The sequence below is a fragment of the Cibotium barometz genome, chromosome 16 (assembly GCF_041138505.1).
Source record: "Cibotium barometz isolate CiBa-2024 chromosome 16, ASM4113850v1, whole genome shotgun sequence".
Taxonomy (NCBI): domain Eukaryota; kingdom Viridiplantae; phylum Streptophyta; class Polypodiopsida; order Cyatheales; family Cibotiaceae; genus Cibotium; species Cibotium barometz.
The window spans coordinates 59004084-59023765 of NC_141061.1; the positions used below are offsets into that span (position 1 = coordinate 59004084).

Sequence of the window (19682 nt, forward strand, 5' to 3'; positions counted from 1 at the left end):
ACTACTCAGGGTATATCTGAGATGGTTCACTCCACTATTGGGGTGAAACAGGGCTGCCCCCTTTCTCCCACCTTATTTGGGATGTACGTGGATGAGGTTTCAGACTATGTAGAGCGGGAGGGTGACAGAGGTGTCAGAATACGCAGCGGAGATGATGACCAAATCTGGGAACACGAGCAAAAACGCAGGCAGAAAAACAGCACAAGAGAGAGAGAGATGTAGGCGTGTAACTCTGCTCTATATACACAAGAAGATCCCGAGAAATGATACAAATGAGGTATGGGGGTTGGAGTCCTATATATACCTCCCTAGTGCCCACGACTGAAGAAAGAGGTCCCACGACTGCATAAATGCAGTCGGCCAGCAAACTGGTGCCCACGACTGATGAAAACCAGTCGGCCAGCAGCAAGAGTGCCCACGACTGATAAACACCCTGTCGGCCAGCACTGTACTGCTCTTGGCACCCTCTGGCAGCCCTCCCAAGCCTCAGAAAAAATGGGAAAAATAGGGGAAAAATACGGGGAGTGAGGAAAAATGATAAAACATCTCATAAGGGCGGGCACACCCACAACAAAGGCCCTGGTGTATAAAACTAGACAGGAGATGACTTCCAACACCCCCTCTCAGCTCCTGGCTGTGTAACCAACCACTGGGAGCTGGGGTGCCGCCTGAGCAAATCCTGAGAGAGCGACTTCGTGAAGAGGTCCACCGTACTGTCCTCCGTCGAACAGAACTCTAGCAAGATGTCATCAGCAACGATCTGTTCACGAACAAAGTGCCTCTGGATGACCATGGGTTCCTCCAGTGGAAGCCCAAACCTGCAATGTAACCTCCTGCTGCTCCGTAAAACTGCTCCTGGGCCATAAGTAGATCCCCTTGTGTCCGAATCTCCTCCCCAAACTGAGTCACTCCAACCGTGGAGTCGGACTCCATCCAACAATCCCCCTCCTATGTACAAGAGTCCATGATCCTTCGCATGCCGCAGAAACCACAGGAAACGCAATCCTGCCTCCCAAAGAGACATCTGCAACCATGAGCTCAACCGCCTCATCAGGAAGCTTCCGTCCAATCTGGTGTCCATCAACCAGATCAATGAACCATACAGCTTCTGAGTCATAGAGACATCACCCTGCTTACAAGGATCAACACCTGTTACGGTGCACAAACAAGTCCTGGAAACCTGATGAAACCTGTCAACCACCCCCTCTCAATCCGGAACCACAAAGCCTGGAGAACGCACCTCCTTCTGCAAGTAAGCACCTGTCACCTGCCTGGCTTTCCGAAAGGTCCCCGTGGAAAGAACATCCTCAACTACTGGAAGTTCTATGTCCCGAACACGACGAGACATCAGAGCATAAGTGACCTGTTCAGCTTCCTCTGACTCACGAATACAAGAACTACCAACATCAGTACTGGAAAGTTCCTGCCAATTGCTGCCATCTACTGGCAAGCTATCCACCACCTGGTCTCGGAAAGCCCGCACCTGCAGCGTATCCACACTTGAGTAGCCATTACCAGACTGACACTCATCACAATCCTGAGGACCTGGGAGAGAGTGCTGAAAGCTTGTAAACTCCATTCTCCACTCCATCTTCCCAAACCACTTGGCCTGTTGCTTTGTCCCGGAGAGCAACAAAATGCTCATCAAACTCCACCCGTACGCCAGTCTTGCAAACCTGATGCACTGACAATAGATGAAAACCAAGTGCCGGAACATACAACACCTGGGAGGAATGCTTCCCCCCTCTGCCATCGGGAACTATCTCCATCCTGCCCTCACTGTGAACTGGGATAGTGGACGTATCCCCAGTAAGAATATGACCAGAAAGCCTGTAGAGATCTTGTAAACCGGAACGGGAAGGAGTCATGTGCCTAGAAGCACCACTATCGAGAATCCACTCCCGAGTATCCGTTGCGGAGAGTCCTCCAATCTCCTCCGTGCCTGAAGAAAATGAAGCATCGGTGTCCATTACCTCCAGGTGCACAAAAGCCGGAGTCTTCATGATTGCTGCTGAGGAGTCTTCACCCTTCTCGGTCTTCCGCTTGGGACACTGCCTCCAGTAGTGGCCTTTCTCGCCACAATCATTATAGGTCCTCTCTGCCTTCAGTTTCTCGCAGTCAGCGTCGGACTTCTTCTCAGAAGACTTCTCCGATGAAGCCTTCCCTTTGCCCGAGTTACGGCCTTTCGACCGTTGGCCAGTTAAGGCCTCCGAACCTCCACCTTGAGGAGGGTTCGTGAATCGTTCCTCCTGGTCCAGGACCATGGGCACAAGCGCCTCCCAAGTGATGGTGCTGAGCCTGCCATTGGTAATCAAAGAGGAGTAAAATGCTTAGTACGAAGAGGGCAAATGTGACAGCAACGTTATGGCCATGTCCTCTGACGATATCTCCTTCCCAGCCTGAAGAACTTCCTGCTGAAGAGCCTGCAGCTTGTTAATATGCTCCTGCATCGTCGACGACTTTGCAGGGCTCATAACCCGCATCTGTACTTCCAAGGAAATCCTCTTCATGGGCGATACCCTGTTGTAAAGTGAGGCCAAATGTTGCCATATACCTCTGGCCAGTGTCATGTGCTTTACATGATTGATTACCTGTGGTGTGCAGTCGAGGAAAATAAACGAACGGAACCTGGCGTTGACACGATCCCACATCTGTGTCTGGGCCTCTCGGTCCTTCCGGATTGACGGTAACTCCCCTTCCTCTACTTCCGGCCGTGGAACACCAACAACGACGAAATCGGCGAGGTCGTAAGACTCCAGAACGGATTCCATCATCACCTTCCATATACCGTAGTTGCTCCCGTCCAACTGACGGTCCACCGGGAACGTGGGGAGTGTCGGGATCTTCACATGTCTCTTGGCCATCTCAAACAGATCTGCCATAGTGGGGATGTACTCTGAAAAGGGTCGGTGGGTGGGAACAAAGAAGAACTAAAACCTGCAAGTGGCTGTCCAGCAAATCAGCCCGCCTTCCTCTTGCTTCTCCTCTTCCCGATCAGCCCAAAACAGACCACCAATCAGCCACAAAACAGCCCCCTCTTGCTCACACAAATCCCAAGACCTATCTAGAGCCTAGGGCTCTGATACCATGTCAGAATACGCAGCGGAGATGATGACCAAATCTGGGAACACGAGAGCAAAAACGCAGGCAGAAAAACAGCACAAGAGAGAGAGAGATGTAGGCGTGTAACTCTGCTCTATATACACAAGAAGATCCCGAGAAATGATACAAATGAGGTATGGGGGCTGGAGTCCTATATATACCTCCCTAGAGGGCAGTCGGCCAGCACTAAAGTGCCCACGACTGAAGAAAGAGGTCCCACGACTGCATAAATGCAGTCGGCCAGCAAACTAGTGCCCACAACTGATGAAAACCAGTCGGCCAGCAGCAAGAGTGCCCACGACTGATAAACACCCTGTCGGCCAGCACTGTACTGCTCTTGGCACCCTCTAGCAGCCCTCCCAAGCCTCAGAAAAAATGGGAAAAATACGGGGAGTGAGGAAAAATGATAAAACACCTCATAAGGGCGGGCACACCCACAACAAAGGCCCTGGTGTATAAAACTAGACAGGAGATGACTTCTAACAAGAGGAGCACAGCTAGCAGGGACATGGATTCCGCTGTTATTGTATGCTGATGATATTGTGCTGATCTCAGATTCTCCAGAGGGGATGCAGCATCATTTGGATGCATTGCACACGTTTGCACAGGACAGTGGATTGTCTGTTAACCTTGGTAAAACCAAGGTGATGGTGTTTAACACCACAGCACAGTGGGTTTGGAGGTCAATACCCACCTTTACATATGGTCCGGAGACAGTGGAGTATACAGATGCATATACTTACCTTGGTGTGGTTTTAGTGGCCCACTATTTTCCTTGAGAAGAGTAGTGGAGACCAGGTTGACCAGAGCTTATGCAGCATTGGGGAGACTAGAGAGGATGTGTTCGCAGGTTCAGTTTCAAGAACCTCGAACAAAGCTCTGGCTCTTTGACACTTTGGTCACTTCAGCCATGCTGTATGGAGTGGAGATATGGGGACCCTCAGTGGATCACCACAGCCGAGCGGGTAGCACTGATGGATGGAGACGTATAGAGAGGCCCTTGGTTTCTATGATTTCCCGAATGATTAGGGCCAAGGCCTCCGTACCGTGCAGAGATGGCTGCCCCCCCATTGGTAGTAGAGGCACTCACTCGATCAGTCTCCTTTATACATAGCACTTGGGCTCTCCCTAGAGACAGATATGCTTGCTTAGCCCTGGAGTCTTCACGACAGTTGGCATCATAGGGAGACGGATCATGTTGGTATGCACAGATGACAACTTGGTTCCAGCTGCATGGCTTTAGTATGGACAGGCCACCTTCATTTCAGTACTCCCTGGATGCACCCTCCCTCTCTCTCACACGGGCAGAGATTACCAGACTTATCAGGCAGGACTTGATTCAGCTGGACACTAGGAGGACATGGATACAGCCGACACTCGAGCTTGGTACGAAGATGGCTTTCTATAGAGATCATCTTCTTCAGCTCACGTAGGATGGGTTTGTGATTAGACCCAGCTACACGGATACTCATCTTTCTCATGGGGTACGGTGTGCTATTGGTCAGATGCGCACATCCTCACACTAGCTAGAGATTGAGACTAGGAGATTCAGAGGAGTACCAGCTGAGGCCAGGATTTGTCAGCTGTGCCAGATGGAGAGAGGGTTTCAGACCACTTTCCAGAGTCATGAGATACCAGGATCAGAGATGCCTCGGATTATACTTGCTGGAGCTTCGTAGACATAGAGAGGGTCTCTTGAGAGGGAGGGGATCAGAGAGGGAGAGACACCTACAGAGGCAGATTACGGACTTCTTTTGACCAGAGATTGAGCAGTCAGGCCAGCAGGCATTGCAGCTAGCCCCAGAGTATAGCCGCACTAGAGGTACACTGATTGATCGGACTATAGAGCTGGGGCGGTCCAGGCGCCCCAAGATGAGAGGCCCATCTCGACACCGGCGGAGACCACAACAGAGGATCAGGACCATACTAGCACGGCATGGGAGATGTCTAGTCAGAGTACTCACCATGGAGGACATTGAGGATATCCGCCATCGACCGATGAGAGACATCTTTGGATAGTGATGTGTATGATGCTTACCTTTGTTGTTGGAGTTTTCCTCCCAGCTGTTATCTAGCCAATAGCAATTGGTCAATAGAAGGGGTCTCAAGAAAACCATACTTGTCGTCTTTTCTAGCCAATAGCAATTGGCTAGAAAAGACAATAGCAATTGGTCAATAGAAGGGGTCTTTCTCTTGGGGACCTATATAAGCCTAAGTCACAATTCAGCATAATCATCTCTCTCCCTTTTGGAGATTGGTCTTAGATAGTCGTATTTTGGAAGGCCATTGGCCAAGCATATATGTAACCTTTTCATGTATACTAGAAATCCAATCTTTCTCTCCATTTGTTTTTTATGCGTTTAGCATTAAGTTCCTATAGAGTGCTCAAGGGCTATGATTAAGGCATGAAGGCTTCTGCTATGTCACATTGGTATTAGAGCTTCAAGTGCAGCCACATCACAAGCACTACAGGTCCCAGTAACATATATCATAATATTTGAAGGTCCCATACCTTGGACTAGTAGACCTGCAAGGACTAGTAGCCACACCCACCCTACCTTCATCGTGCAAGGACCAACCTCCACCCTAGGGGCGTCATACTTGCACCACAAGGGCATTGTCACAACTTATCAATAACCTATTGATTTCACATACCTATTATTTAGGAGTATTGGGTGCCAGGGATGGTTGATTCCTTTTTTCCCCTGAATTCGTAAATAACTCATAAAGATTAAATCCCATGCATGGAAAACATGACCCGCAATCATGCACGACTTGACTACAATGAAGAACTCTTTTAAAATGCACAACACAAATGTTCCATCTTGCAAAGCATTTCCAATCGGAGTCGTCTCATTTGCCCATTCAGAGGTGTCTCAATCTAGACCCATACAATTTATAAAGATTGTCACAATGTGGACTTGTAACATTCACTATCCAAAGTAGATATATGCGGGGTATTTCGGAGTTAGTTGGTGGAAACAAGCCTTATTTAGTTTTGGTCAAAAGATAAGGCTTGATGCTTATAAAAACATGTACTTGGGTGGTTCTAATAGAATGAGCATCATTTGAGTTGTGCACTCTCTCTTTTGTTTGCGCACATCTCTATCTCTATCCCCCTCTTATTCTCTCTATCTCGCTCTCTCTCCACACACACTCATTATGACTTGAACCTCCATCTCTCTTTGTACATGATCCAGTGGTGACACCATGAATGCTAACATGGTATCAGAGCCACCTTAGCTATGTTTTATATGCCTTTAATGATGTGTTTCACATAAGTGCAGCCATGTCTCATCATTCTTGCACATCTAAGGTTGATACCACTGCAGCCCTCAGTCATTAATGCAAGCTACAGAGAGGTATATGCACAGTTGATAGCGGCTATTAAGCAAAACGTTGCTAGTAGTCATCCCATGTTTGTACATTATCTCACAGAGGGCCTTTGTTGTGGGTGTGCTTGCCTTGTACCTTTTCTCATTTTTCCCCATCTCCCCGTATTTTCCCCCCTGTTTTCAGTGGTCATGGGGCAGTAGATGTTGGCCGCCTATTTTTCTGGTCTGGCCGACTATGCTCAGTGCTGGCCGACTTGTTTTTTTTCCTGGCCGATTGTTGTTTTTGGGTCATGAGCATATGGGGCTGTTGTCGGCCTGTTTTGGGCTGGCCGACCAGCAGCTTGGACCATATATATAGTGGGCATGGCCCCCACACCTAATGTATTAGGTATTGTACCGGATCTTGTATATAGTGCAGAGTTCATGTAGCTTCACTCTCTCTCTTCTACGTTTGCTTTTCTTGACAGAGCTCGGCGTTTTTCAGGCTGGTGGTTCTCTTGCATTTGTTGATCCTCTGCATGGTGTCTTGCTACGTTATGCTCTTGGCAGTTTAGTTGAGGAAGCTCTTTCTTAGGGTGACTTGTAGGTGGAGGTGGATATTGAGCAGCCTCCAAACTTTGAGGTTCCGGGTTCAGAGGGGCTGGTTTACAGGTTTCGGAAGGCCTTGTTTGGTCTTTAGCAGGTTCCCGGGACTTGGTATACCAAAGTTACGGTTGATGATCCGTGTGAGCAGGTTGATGCCTCTTTGTTACGAAAATGGTCTGGTTCATTAATTTGGTTGTTGAACACCAGATTGAACTTGAGCTTCTTGGTGGGATTGTTGAGCTCATTTCTACATACGCCTTTAAAGACTCATTGGGACGCAGGATTGCGGATCTTGCGGTTTCTGCAGCGTACGAAGGATCTTGGACTTTGATATGATACTAGAGGGGGAACAACTGATGGATTCAACCTTCACGATTGGAGTGACTCAGGTTGGGGAGGAGATTCAGACATGAGGAGATTTACATCAGGCTATGGTTTTACCCTCGGCTTAAGAGCTGTTTCATGGAGCATCAAGAGGCAGCCAACTATTGCCTTGTCGTTTACAAAGGTAGAGTATCGGGCTACTTGTGGTGCTGCTTGCGAGGTGGTGAGGTTGTAGAGGTTACTTGGCGAGATCGGGTTTCCACTGGTGGAACCCACGGTCATCCAGAGTCACTTTGTTCGTGAGAAGTTTTTTTGTTGATGACATCTTGCTAGAGTTTTGTTCGATGGAGGACAATGCGGCGAACCTCTTCACGAAGTCTCTACCTCAGGCTAAGCTCCGGCAGCACTCTAGCTCACTGGGATTGGTTCCACATCCAGGAGCTGAGAGGGGGTGTTAGCAGTCATCTCCTGTGTGTACATTATCTCACAGAGGGACTTTGTTGTGGGTGTGTCTGCCTTGTACCTTTTCTCATTTTTCCCCATCTCCTTGTATTTTCCCCCTTGTTTTCAGTGCTCATGGGACAGTAGATGCTGGCCGCCTATTTTTCTGGTCTGACCAAATATGTTCAGTGGTGGTTGACTTGTTTTTTTTTCCTGGCCGACTGTTGTTTTTGGGTTGTGAGCATATGGGGCTGCTGTCGGCCTGTTTTTGGCGTGCCGACCAGCAGCTTGAAACATATATATAGTGGGCATGGCCCCCACACCTAATGTATTGGGTATTGTACCAGATCTTGTATATAGTGCAGAGTTCATACAGCTGCACTCTCTCTCTTCTGCGTTTGCTTTTCTCCACACAGCTCTGCATTTTTCAAGCTGGTGGTTCTCTTGTGTTGCTCATCCTCTTCATGGTGTCTTGCTACGTTATGCTCTCAGCAGTTTGTCTCGTATCCGTTGCGTATTCCAGCAAACGTAACCAGCTTGTAGAAGCATAAACACACATCACAAAGCTGTCGAGCAGATGCTACATCACATGGCTAACATTGCGTTTTTTCTCTTGAGATCTACGTTTTCTCGTTGGAGCTTGTTGCCTAGATATGCAGCCTGTCACCAATTTGGGCATGTTTCTATGTGAAAGGATCTAGGAATTCCAGAGTGTCCAAAATAGTACAAGTATTGAGAAGGGGGGATTTAACATGCATGTGCATAAATCATGGATGCATTCGAATGCATTAGAGGATTTTTTGCTAAAGGATGACATGTTTTTGTGTCCTTGCCTGCATGGATGTGCGAAGAGATAGGTAATGCCGGGGACGCCTGGCATCGCTTACTAGAACTTAGAAGTGACCACTAATAAATTTATCACATTTTACAGGGTTTAAAACATGTGAAAAGAGGTCCAAAAGGGGACATTTTTATAGTGATCCACTTATAAGCTTTTGAGTTCACACTCATTTAAATGAAGGTGGACACTATTAATAATATTGGTTACTACATGTGGACAATTGATTTGGCAACAAGATTCGTGTAAAGAAGGAAACGATTAAAAGGTGCCAACCGTCTTCATTTAAGTAGACTTTCCATAAACTCAAGCAACTTCTATCTATCAAAGCTGGTAGACCAGGTCCATTTTTGCCATGGTCAAACACATGCAAGTTGATACGGAATTCTCCAGGTGACCGGCTACTACAGAGTGATCTTCTGTCGAGCAGCTTGGTGTATGTCTGAACCCAGCTGCTGCATGATCAACTCTGAGGTGTCAGCAGTTGTACTGGTTGTAAGGGGTGCTGTCTGTGAGGTACTATACTGCATTGTACCTGCAGCCAGGTGTTGTACTGTACCTACTGTACCTGCTGGTATCATCCGTAATGTACCTGCACCAGTTGTACCCACAGCCAGGTGTTGTATTGTACATATGCACTTGCTTCTACCGTACCCGATGTACCCGTACCAATTGAACTTGCAGCCAGGTGCTGTGCTGCACCAAATGTACCTGCCCGTACCATACCTGTTGTACTGCAGCCAGGTGCTGTACCGTACCCGCTGTACCTACCTATAACATACTTGTTGTATCGACTGTACTGTACCTACCGTACCTGCTTGTACCGTACTTGCTGTACTGAACCTGCTGTGCTGTCTATACGAGTTTGTTCCTGTGTACCAGTCTGTTCTGGCTGCACGGCTGTCTTCCTTTGTGTTCGTGAAGTACTGGTGCAAATTCTGAGCATCTAGGGATTTGTTGCTAAGGAGACAGAGGATAAAAACTTATGATTGGTTCCATTACAACGAGAGAGATTGGGATGTGGTCCTGTGAATGCCTCTCAGGTTTGACATGTTTTTTCTTCTCTTCTTGAAGGTTTGGGGAATAGGGAAAATGATTGTACTTGTTTTCATGCACATGTTGGAAATCCGGTGCAAAGCACCCTCATACTTGTAGTAAAGTCTAAAGAAATACGCTTTGGAATGAAGTTGTTTCGGGGGGGGGGGGGGGGGGGGGGGGGGGGGGGGGGGGGGCGTTCCGTCCCCAATGATGTGTTGAGAGCTTTCATTCATTGTAAAATTTCTCATTGGCTTGCAAGTGTATTCAAAATAGGATTGGTATTTTCTACTTGGGTGTCTGCGCCGTTACAACGGTATCAGAGTCCAGGTTCTCAATATCAAATTTGAGGCAAAGGCATCCGCCATCTCTCTTGTACAACTTGAAACTCATGGGGAACCTTGCACATGAAATGGAAGTTATAGAAGAGAAATACCAACAGGAGATCAAGAAACAAGAGGACTTTTATTTCCAACACATTGAGGAGTTGAAGGAGGAGCTCTTCCAAAAAGAGAGCTTAATCGAGGAGCTACAGGAGAATGAAGGAAAGGATTGTTTGGTCACAAGGCTTCATGACAGGTTGGGAGATTGGGCCAGGCAAGAAGGGCTTAATCCAAGAGAGGTGGCCATTGCTTTCTTTTGGTAGAAGAGGGTTATCAGTTATCTCGTACTTCCTCAGGAGTATTTATTGAAGAGCCAAAAGATAAACATGATTCACTTATCAAATCTCAAGCTCCCACAAATTACCAGGTACAAATTGAAGTGAATCAACCCACTAGTTCTTTAAAGAAGAAGAGAACTTTCATGAGTAGAGGTGACTCTCAAGAAGCATACGTTTTTGAGGGCATAGAAGCATACAGAGGAAACACTAAGAAAATAGGAAACAAGTCAACTTTTCGAAAGACAATGCAAGAGAAGATGGTTGCTCAACTTTCTCCTCTTCTACAACCCTTCCCAGCGGGTGGTAATGAGGATTATACTCCCAAGGGACCACCATACTTTCCTCAGAAGGGCTTGATAGCTGTTGATAGCATGTTTACCTGGGTTTATATAAAACCCAGGTAAACATGTTTGATAGCATGTTTACCTGGGTTTATATAAAACTCAGAAGGGCTTGATAGCATGTTTACCTGGGTTTATATAAAACCCAAGATATGTATCTTTTTAAAATTTTCAGCTTCCTCTAGTAGACTAGAAATGTTGCATGTCTATGCAAGACTAATATTGTAACAAGGACTTAAAGCCAAGTGCCATGGTATTATTCAAGATGTTATACATCGTTTTATCTTCTTGGAAGAATGTTCTTTCCAGATGTAACTTTTATAACAAGGATTCTTATATGGCGAAGTGGAGTTGTTTTATCCATTGGATTGTTGTGAATGAGTTATTTTTCTGGTATCTTGGCTATATCTACAATATCTGTTTATACTATTTCCCTTGCAAGGTGGCTTGGGCATACGATTGTGAGACTAGATATAGACCTAAGAGTTCCACTCAAGCGAGGCTTGTGTGAGACTGGGAATTACTCCGAGAGGCTCCACAACCAAGAATATGCTTCACTGATGTGATCAATGAGTTCTACATGTGACTTGAGGCTAGGTCTTTCTCTGCAATGTGTGATAAATGTCCACCTGGGAGCTAACTGGTATATAGTCACTATTTATGGCTGGATGGCCGTGAATAGAGGTCTCTAGTATGACTAGATCCGGGCTCTTTTTTTTTTTTTTTTGGGGATGCAAACAATCTTGCTTTTTCGCAAAGAAGTCTTCACAGTTGCGGTCAACTGTTTAATAGGCGGGGAAGATGTCACCAATTTGGGCATGTTTCTATGTTAAAGAATGTGGGAATTCCAGAGTGCCCAAAATAGTACAAGTATTGAGGGATTTCCATTTCACATGCATTTGCATAAATCATGGATGCTTGCGAATGCGTTAGAGGATTTTTTTCTAAATAATGATGTGTTTTTGTGTTGTGCCTGCATGGATGTGTGAAGAGATAGGTAATGCCAGGGATGCCTGGCATCGCTTACTAGAAGTGCCCTTGTTTGTTGATAAATTTATCACATTTTACATGGTTTAAAACATGTGAAAAGAGATCCAAAAAGGGGGCATTTTAATAGTGACCCACTCATAAGCTTTTGAGTTCACACTCATTTAAATGAAGGTGGACACTATTCATAATATTGGGCACTACGTGTGGACAACTGATTTGGCAACAAGATTCGTGTAAAGAAGGAAACGATTAGAAGGTGCCAGCCGTCTTCATTTACGTAGACTTTTCATAAACTCAACCAACTTGTATCCATGAAAGCTCGTTGACCAAGTCCAATTTCGCCATGATCAAACACACGCAAGTTGATACGGAATTCTCCAGGCAACTGGCTACTACAGAGCGATGATCTTCTTTTGGGCAGCTTGGTGTACGGCTGAACTCAGCCGCTGCACCATCAACTCTTAGGTGTCGGGGGTTGTACTGGCTGTAAGGGGTGCCATCTGTGAGATACTATACTGTATTGTGCCTGCAGTACAGGCACCAGTTGTACCCGGAGCCAGGTGTTGCAATGTACCTACCGTACTTGCTCGTACTCGCAACCAGGTGTTGTACTGTACCCATTGTACCTACCTGTACTGTACCTGCTATACTGATTGCACGGCAACTAGGCACAACGGCACCCGTTGTACCTGTCCGTACCATACCTCATTTATTGATTGTACCGTACCTGCTATACTATACCTGCTCGTACTGTACTTGCTGTACTGAACCTTCTCTTTCGGCTGTACGAGTTTGTTCCTGTGTACCAGTCTGTTTTGGCTCCACGGCTATCTTCCTTTGTGTCCTTGAAGTACTGGTGTAAATTCTAAGGATCTAGGGGTTTGTTAAGGAGAAAGATAGAGGATAAAAACTTATGATTGGTTCCATTACAACGAGAGTGACTTGGACGTGGTCTTATGAATTCCTCACGGGTGTGACATGTTGTTTTCTTCTCTTCCTGAAGGTTTGGGGAATAGCGAAAATGTTTGTACTTGTTTTCATGCACATGTTGGAAATCCGATGCAAAGCACTCTCATACTTGTACTAAAGAAATACTTCTTGGAATGAAGTCGTTCTTGGGGGGGGGGGAGGCGGCCCGTTCTGGCCCCAATGATGTGTTGAGAGAGGTTAGCTTTCATTCAGTGTAAAATTTCTCATTGGCTTGCAAGCGTATTCAAAAGAGGATTGGTATTGCTACTTGGGTGCTTGCGCCATTGCACAACCAGCCATCCACCACTGCTGGTTGTCACCACTGTTGCGGCTAGCTATTGCTGCAGCTACCTCTGCCTACCGCCTTTTCCACCACCATCATCACTGCTGCGTTTCTCATCCGAGTCGATACGAGGGAGACGAGCTGCATGCTTGGTGCTTTTTTCATATGAGACGACATGAGGGAGACGAGTTGCATGCTTGTTATGTTTTCGCATCCGAGCTGCCCTATGTACCTCTCCATGATGCGCCATCATCGATGCTGGCCATTGTGTGAAGTTGCCTAGTAGCAATAGGCATCAACATGAAGGGGAAATCCATGTGGGAGAACTCCATTTCAAGAATTTGGGGGGGGGGGGGGGTAAATATGGAGAAAATCATCAAATTGGAGCTCCAACATCCAAAAAAAGTTAGGACTTTTTCAAAATTGAACCTCTGCATCTGAGAAAAATGTAGGCCTTTTCAAAATGAAGCCTCCTACATCAAATTGGACCTTCTGTAGAGCCATGGAATGTCCAAGCATCTGTATTAGGGCATCATTGCCTGCTGCAAAAAAAAATTGCATCGGCACTAGCATGGAAACTTGGCCGAAAGAGACTACTGAAACTTGGCCGAAAGAGACTACTCTCCATTGACACGCGTTTGAGTGAAGTTTTAAACTTGAAAAAGTATCCTTTTCCTATTATGTTTTAGTTATAGGTTCTCTGCTCGAGAAGTCCCCCAAAATCTGAATTATATATTTTGTGTGTTTCCTTCCTTGTGATGCTCCATCATTCCCCCTTCACCCCTGTTTAGAGCAAGGGGGGTTTGTTTTGATAGACTGATGTAGGCTGTCATCTAGTGGTCAAGCCTTTATAGCAGGCTCGACCTCCAAAATCTGAACTAAATATTGTTTGTGTTTCCTTTCTTGTAATGCTTCATCGTTCCCTCTTTACCCGTGCTTAGAGCAAGGGGGGATTGTTTTGATAGACTAATCTAGGTTGTCATCTAGTGGTCAAGCTCTTATATTAGGCTTGACATGAGAGCGGGGTTGTGGGCATCGCGTGGGAAGTCCTCCAAAATGCTCCTTCATTCCCTCTTTATCCTTGCTTAGAGCAAGGGGTTTTTTTTTGATAGATTGATGTAGGCTTTCAGCTAGTGGTGTAGCTCTTATATCAACTTGGGTGCTGGCATGATTGTGTTCTTTTGTATCATGTGATTGTAGTATAGAGTCCATAACACCTTGACTAATGAAGGTTTGTTAGGCATCAGCCCCATCACTCTGAAGGGGCTTTGTTGGGTATTTCGGAGTTCGTTGGTGTGAATGAACACCTTCTTTGGGTGTGAACACTCCTTATTTGATTATTTATAAAAGATAAGGTTTGATGCCTATAAAAGCATGCACTCATCATGGCTTGAACCTCCATCTCTCTCTTTGCACATGATCCACTCTTGGCACCATGAATGCTAACAACATAATTGTATCCTTCCTTGTGGCGATGTTCAAATGTGAGTATTGTGTTCCTAGTGGTGACACACATGGCACACAAGAGAAGATGGTATGGGAAGTGTGGATTGGAGGAAAATAAGGTTTGGTATTGTATGAATGAAGACCGTGCAAGATAGATATTGAAGAAAAAAATGTGTGAGATGTTATACCATCATTCCATTATGTGATTAAAAAACTTAAGATGCAATATTGGACATAGTATTATTTTTTGCATAGTCATATACTGCATGTTATTGTGCATCCTGCTTGTACTTTTTTTCGGGGGTTTTACTCTCATGGTTTTGTGAAACTTGTGGTCTTTTGTCGGACCTAAATCAAGTTCTTTCTTTTTTTTCCTTGTGTTCTTGGTTTGATGGAGTGGAGGTTTGAGAGATGATTTGATTGCAAACAGTTTGAGTGAGATGGATTTCGGACATTGGAATCAAGGTTTGGATTGGGGGGCAGGGTCAGTTCATGAAAATATACTTATGGTCAAGGGCTTGCCAAATTGTGAACATATACTTTTATTGTGCATATTGAGCAAGTGACTAAGAAGGAAATAGAAACAATCTCAGTTTGAATGACAGGTTTGTAGGTCCAGAAGCAACTGATAAGATCTGTATGTTTTGTAATGATAATGGAGAATATATTTTTTCCTTGTTATTAGTTGCAAGTCCATATATGAGGTTTGCGTAAGTAAAATCTTCATTTGGTATTTGTATTTTGTATTTGCAACAGGTGCCGTTTGAAGTTCTAGTTCGCCGACAGATTGCTCGTTTGCTAGATCCAAGTCTACAATGTGCCCGTTTCATTTATGATGAGCTTGTCAAGGTAGCTTTATCGCACCATAGGAAGGCTTGATGTTGCTGGCTATTCATGGAAACAAGTTTGCTGCATTGTCTTTACAAGTATATTTTATGTCTGCAATCAAGTGATGCCCACCAATTGTGGTCCTAAAGAATAGTGATTCCAGTAGTATTGATCTTGTAATCACGTGTCTAGTTCATAAAGTCTGTAAGTATTAGCAATGCATCTCTCTAGCATTCGTTTTCTTGATTGGTATTTTTCGAAAGCTTTGTATTTTGTGTTATTCAATGTATAAAGAACAGATATGGTGCAATCTATGGCCACTTACAATGGTTGAGAAGCTTGGGCACCTGCACTCCCACTCTCCTACACACAACCCCCCCCCCCCCCCCCCCCCCCCCACTCACACACACACACACAAATCCATACATGTTAGTGTGCTCACACACATGGGTACTCCCCCGACCATTATATTATGAGATATGAGGAGATTCCACTGCCTCGTTTGGCCCTTTGTTGCGAGTGATGCATTACACATATGAGAGATGCCTGGGTCCTTTCTCACTAGAGATGCGCCACCATCAGGAAATTCAGATGAGACTACAAGCCAGGATCCGACCACTACATGACACCACCCAAACCACCATCATTGATTTCTGTGGTCCTCACCTGGTGACAGCTAGCATTCCGAGGGGATAGCGGGAGCCCCCGTCGACCACAGTAGGGGGGTCCACCCCAGGCCAGACATGTACATGTGTTGTCATGAGAGAGAGAGAGAGAGAGAGAGAGAGAGAGCACAGATTCCACAAAGAGCTAGATGCTTCAGAGCCTCGAGATCTGGACCCTGTTCTTGCCATCTCTAGATCAAAGACATACTTCAGCGCCACAGATCAGCACCCCCCCGTGGGGTGGACATTGCCGCCTTGCATACTGTAGTAGAGGAGGATTACATCTGATGGTGACATCGGTTTCACTGGCCTTGTTATCCGCTATACATGTAGGGCTCGTGTATTACACGTGGAACTTCTGTAACATTTTTTTGGCTGCTATAGGCCCCCTTCTCGGTAAGTTTAAAGATGCACAATCACCCCTCGCTTTCTTACAAAAGAGTCATCTTGCGCAACACCGAGATCTACCTTGGTGACAATGTCATGCCATTACACAGAGCATAGAAAAGCTGGAATGGTGCATGTGCTTGAGGTGTGGAAGGCAGGGAAATGGGCTGTATATCAAGATGGCTGAGTGATTATTTCAGGGCACTGTCTAAAATAGGGGTGCGGGGTCTTTGAGACCACATGAGCATTACAGATAGCCATATGGGACTCCAATGGCACACTAGGTCAGATCATACAAACCATTGACAATCACACCTCACTTTCTTACAAATACACCCCTTGCTTTCTTACAAAAGTTCAAAGATGCACAATTACCCCTTGCTTTCTTACGAAAGTCATCTTTTGCAACACGGAGATCTATGGTGACAATGTCACACCATTACTGTCATGAGCACACCTTAATCCGGTGCTACATAGACACGATTGTTCCTTGCAGGCGCTTGATGGGCAAAGTTAGAGGCCGTATATGGGCAGCTGTTACAAGCTTTCAGGGTACTTTAGTGTTTAGTATCAGACTTTCCAGTTTACAATGTATCATGTCCCAAAAGATATCCACAATCCCGGAAATTTCTCTTGTAAACCCAGGAATCCATAAAACATAAAAGCTTGTCTTCAATGTCCAAGACCCTCACAAGGTCTTGTCTTCTATGTATAAAACCCTCATAGGGTTGTGTCAAGGTTTGTGAGGTGGCCAAGAGATGGGCAGCTCGAGTGATCTCCAAAACTCCACTGAGAACCAAGGTAAAGCCGGTACATAGGTTGTCACGGCCCTGTGTATTTTTGGCAATTCGTCACATACAATGTATCCCTGGCTTTGTGCTTGTAAACCAGTGTGCAGGACATTTGTTAAATGTTCACGCTTGAGGTCAAACGTGACACTAGAAATTATTAAGGGTCTTTTTCATAACCCCTGGGGGGGGGGGGGGGGGGGGGGGGACAAAGATTTAAAACCATTAAAAGAAAAGAACACCTTTTTTTTGGTGGATTGTGGCCCCTCTGCTATTATTGGAGTAAACGCTTCTTTTGGAGGAGGAGTCAGATCGCAGCACGTTGGCTCTCCCTTGGCAAAAAGCTGGCAGGCTGGACTTTGGTGGCCTCTTTCTCTCTCTTGTGAAAAGCGGTGCAGGTCTGCAGGGAACAACCGGCGGGCTGGCCTGCAAGTTGTGCTGGACGGCGAGCAGATTTCTCACGCTCCTCTCTCTCTCTCTCTCTCTCTCTCTCTCGTGGAAGCAAGTGCTGGGCTGAAGGCGGCTGCAGGAAGCGGACAACTGCAGAGGTGCAGGACTGAACAGGGTGTGAGAGGCTCCCTTGAAAAGAGGGGACTGCAGGAGAAACAATGGCATTCATGCGTGGACAGGCGGCACTGTTCTCTCTCTCTCTCTCTCTCTCTCGCGTCGTGTGCTCGTGATGGAACAGGTGGTGTTTGAATCTCTCTTTTCATTGGCTCGTGACTGTCTCGGAGGTGCTCCTCTGGCCCTTTGTGAGAGGAAGGGTTTGGCAGTTCGGAGGGTGGAAACAGGGCAACCCGAAGAACGGTTTTGGATGAGTTTGTGGACTGATGTGTGGCTGTGTTTTTTGGCTGTGAGTAAGGGCAATTTCAAGTGCAACAGGTACAACAGGAAGGTACAAGGTATGGCAGGTACAATTTAAACTTGGAATTCAGTAGGTGTACAAATATGGTAGGTACAGAAGTGCCACCATTTGGTCCATCTCCATTTCTGGAGCCACTTCTATGGGACTGTCACTCCTTAGAGCAGCCAGATTTATGCCATGTTCACATGGGGCCAGGCCGGTGTCCCATGTGAAAGAGCCAGTCTTTTGGTGTCACATGGATGGGAGCTAGATTCGTGCCACCCGTGTGTGACCTGCTTCGTGTTGTATGGATGGGAGCCTGTTGGTGCCACCCGTGTATGGCTAGGATGGCGTCTTACCTATGTGATTGTCACTCCATAGGAAGACCAGGATATATATTCATATTTCTGTCGCGCTAGTTTTGTGCCCGAGAGGAACTTTTTGTGCAAGTTTCATGAAAGGGAGATTTCGTCCATTACATGTGCACATGCATTTTATGAGTGCATGCATAAACTTGTTTTCGCATGTTTGTTTGCGTGTGTTTGCCTGTTTTGCCGTGCCAGTACACTAGACGGGGACGTCCCAGTGTATCGTGAGAGTGCTGCTTGCTGACACATTGGTGTGGCGTGTGAACAGGTGGTAAGTATTGTCATTTTGTCCCTTTTAAAATGTAAAATCCATAAGCTATGGTTAACTTTAATGTTTATAAGCTAATGTGTTCACACACATTTAAAAAAAGGGGTTGGACATTTTCTTGGATGGTGTCATAAGTGTTAAATAGGTGTTAAGGTTTTATAACCTTTGAAAAAGGTTTTGCATGAAACATTTAATATTCTTCCCACTTGGGTGGTGGCCGTCTACTTTCTCTCCATCACCTGTTGATTTCTTCTCTGTATCCGCCTCCAATCTGTACTCGCCTGCTGCCCACCTTAATATTGTACTTGTTGTCCGTGTGCTGTACGGCTGCTGTACATACTGAACCTGCTTGGAGCTGTTGCCCATGTGCTGAATCTGCTGTTGTACCTGTTGCAAGTACTGTACCTGTCTTATACTTGGCTGATTGTACCTGTTGCAAGTATTGTACCTACCCTGTACCTGGTTGATTCTACCCTGTTGCAAGTATTGTACCTGCCTTGTACCTACACACGTGTGTTGTACCTGAATTGTACCTATTATACCTGAATTATACTTGAACTGTACCAAGCTTGTACTTGCTGTACCAGGACCTATACTTGCTGTACTATGTGGACTTGAGTGCATGGTGATAGAAATTCATCTCCATGGATGATGGACCCTTGCTACAAGCTACACCAGGTGCCTTGTATTTCTTATTTGAGTAAAACTAATATTTTCTAAATTAAGTTCAAAGATTTCTTTAAGTTTTGTGCAGAGCAGAAACAAAGCATGTTTATGATAACCATGCTCAGGAAGCTTTCCTAGTGTGGTTAGTTTTTCCCTAAGTGGTAGTGCTAACCGCGTCCTCAGAATTTCTGAGAGCCAGTGAAGGTTAGAAGCTCTAGGTAATTCGGGAGCAAAGCTTGGGAGTTGGCACTCTCCTATCTCATCCGCAAGGGTGATCTCAAGTAAGGAGAGGATGGCGAGCTTGTATTCAAGAATCCACCTCGTTTGAAGCAGGGAGACCTAGCATCTCAACGGTTGAGGTCTTTTATACACAAGGAAGAGGTATCACTCACTTCTCGCCATGCATCTACTCCTCATGGAACAGGAGGCAACAAGTATGTGGATGTTGGAGCTAGTGGGCGACATGATGGCCTTGTGCATGGAGAGAGTGGTCGGCATGCAAGCCAAAAGACTTTGTC

At 45.9% G+C, this 19682-nt stretch overlaps 1 protein-coding gene across 1 annotated transcript in view; it reads left to right on the forward strand.

Annotated features, from left to right (window-relative positions):
* The window catches only part of LOC147630795 (dynamin-related protein 3A-like), a 63021-nt gene that overhangs the window by 18689 nt on the left and 24650 nt on the right, over positions 1 to 19682 (forward strand). The window contains exon 11 of the mRNA XM_086810781.1: positions 15107 to 15199. Coding sequence (XP_086666907.1) covers positions 15107 to 15199 — 93 coding nt within the window. The remainder of the gene's footprint in view (positions 1 to 15106; positions 15200 to 19682) is intronic.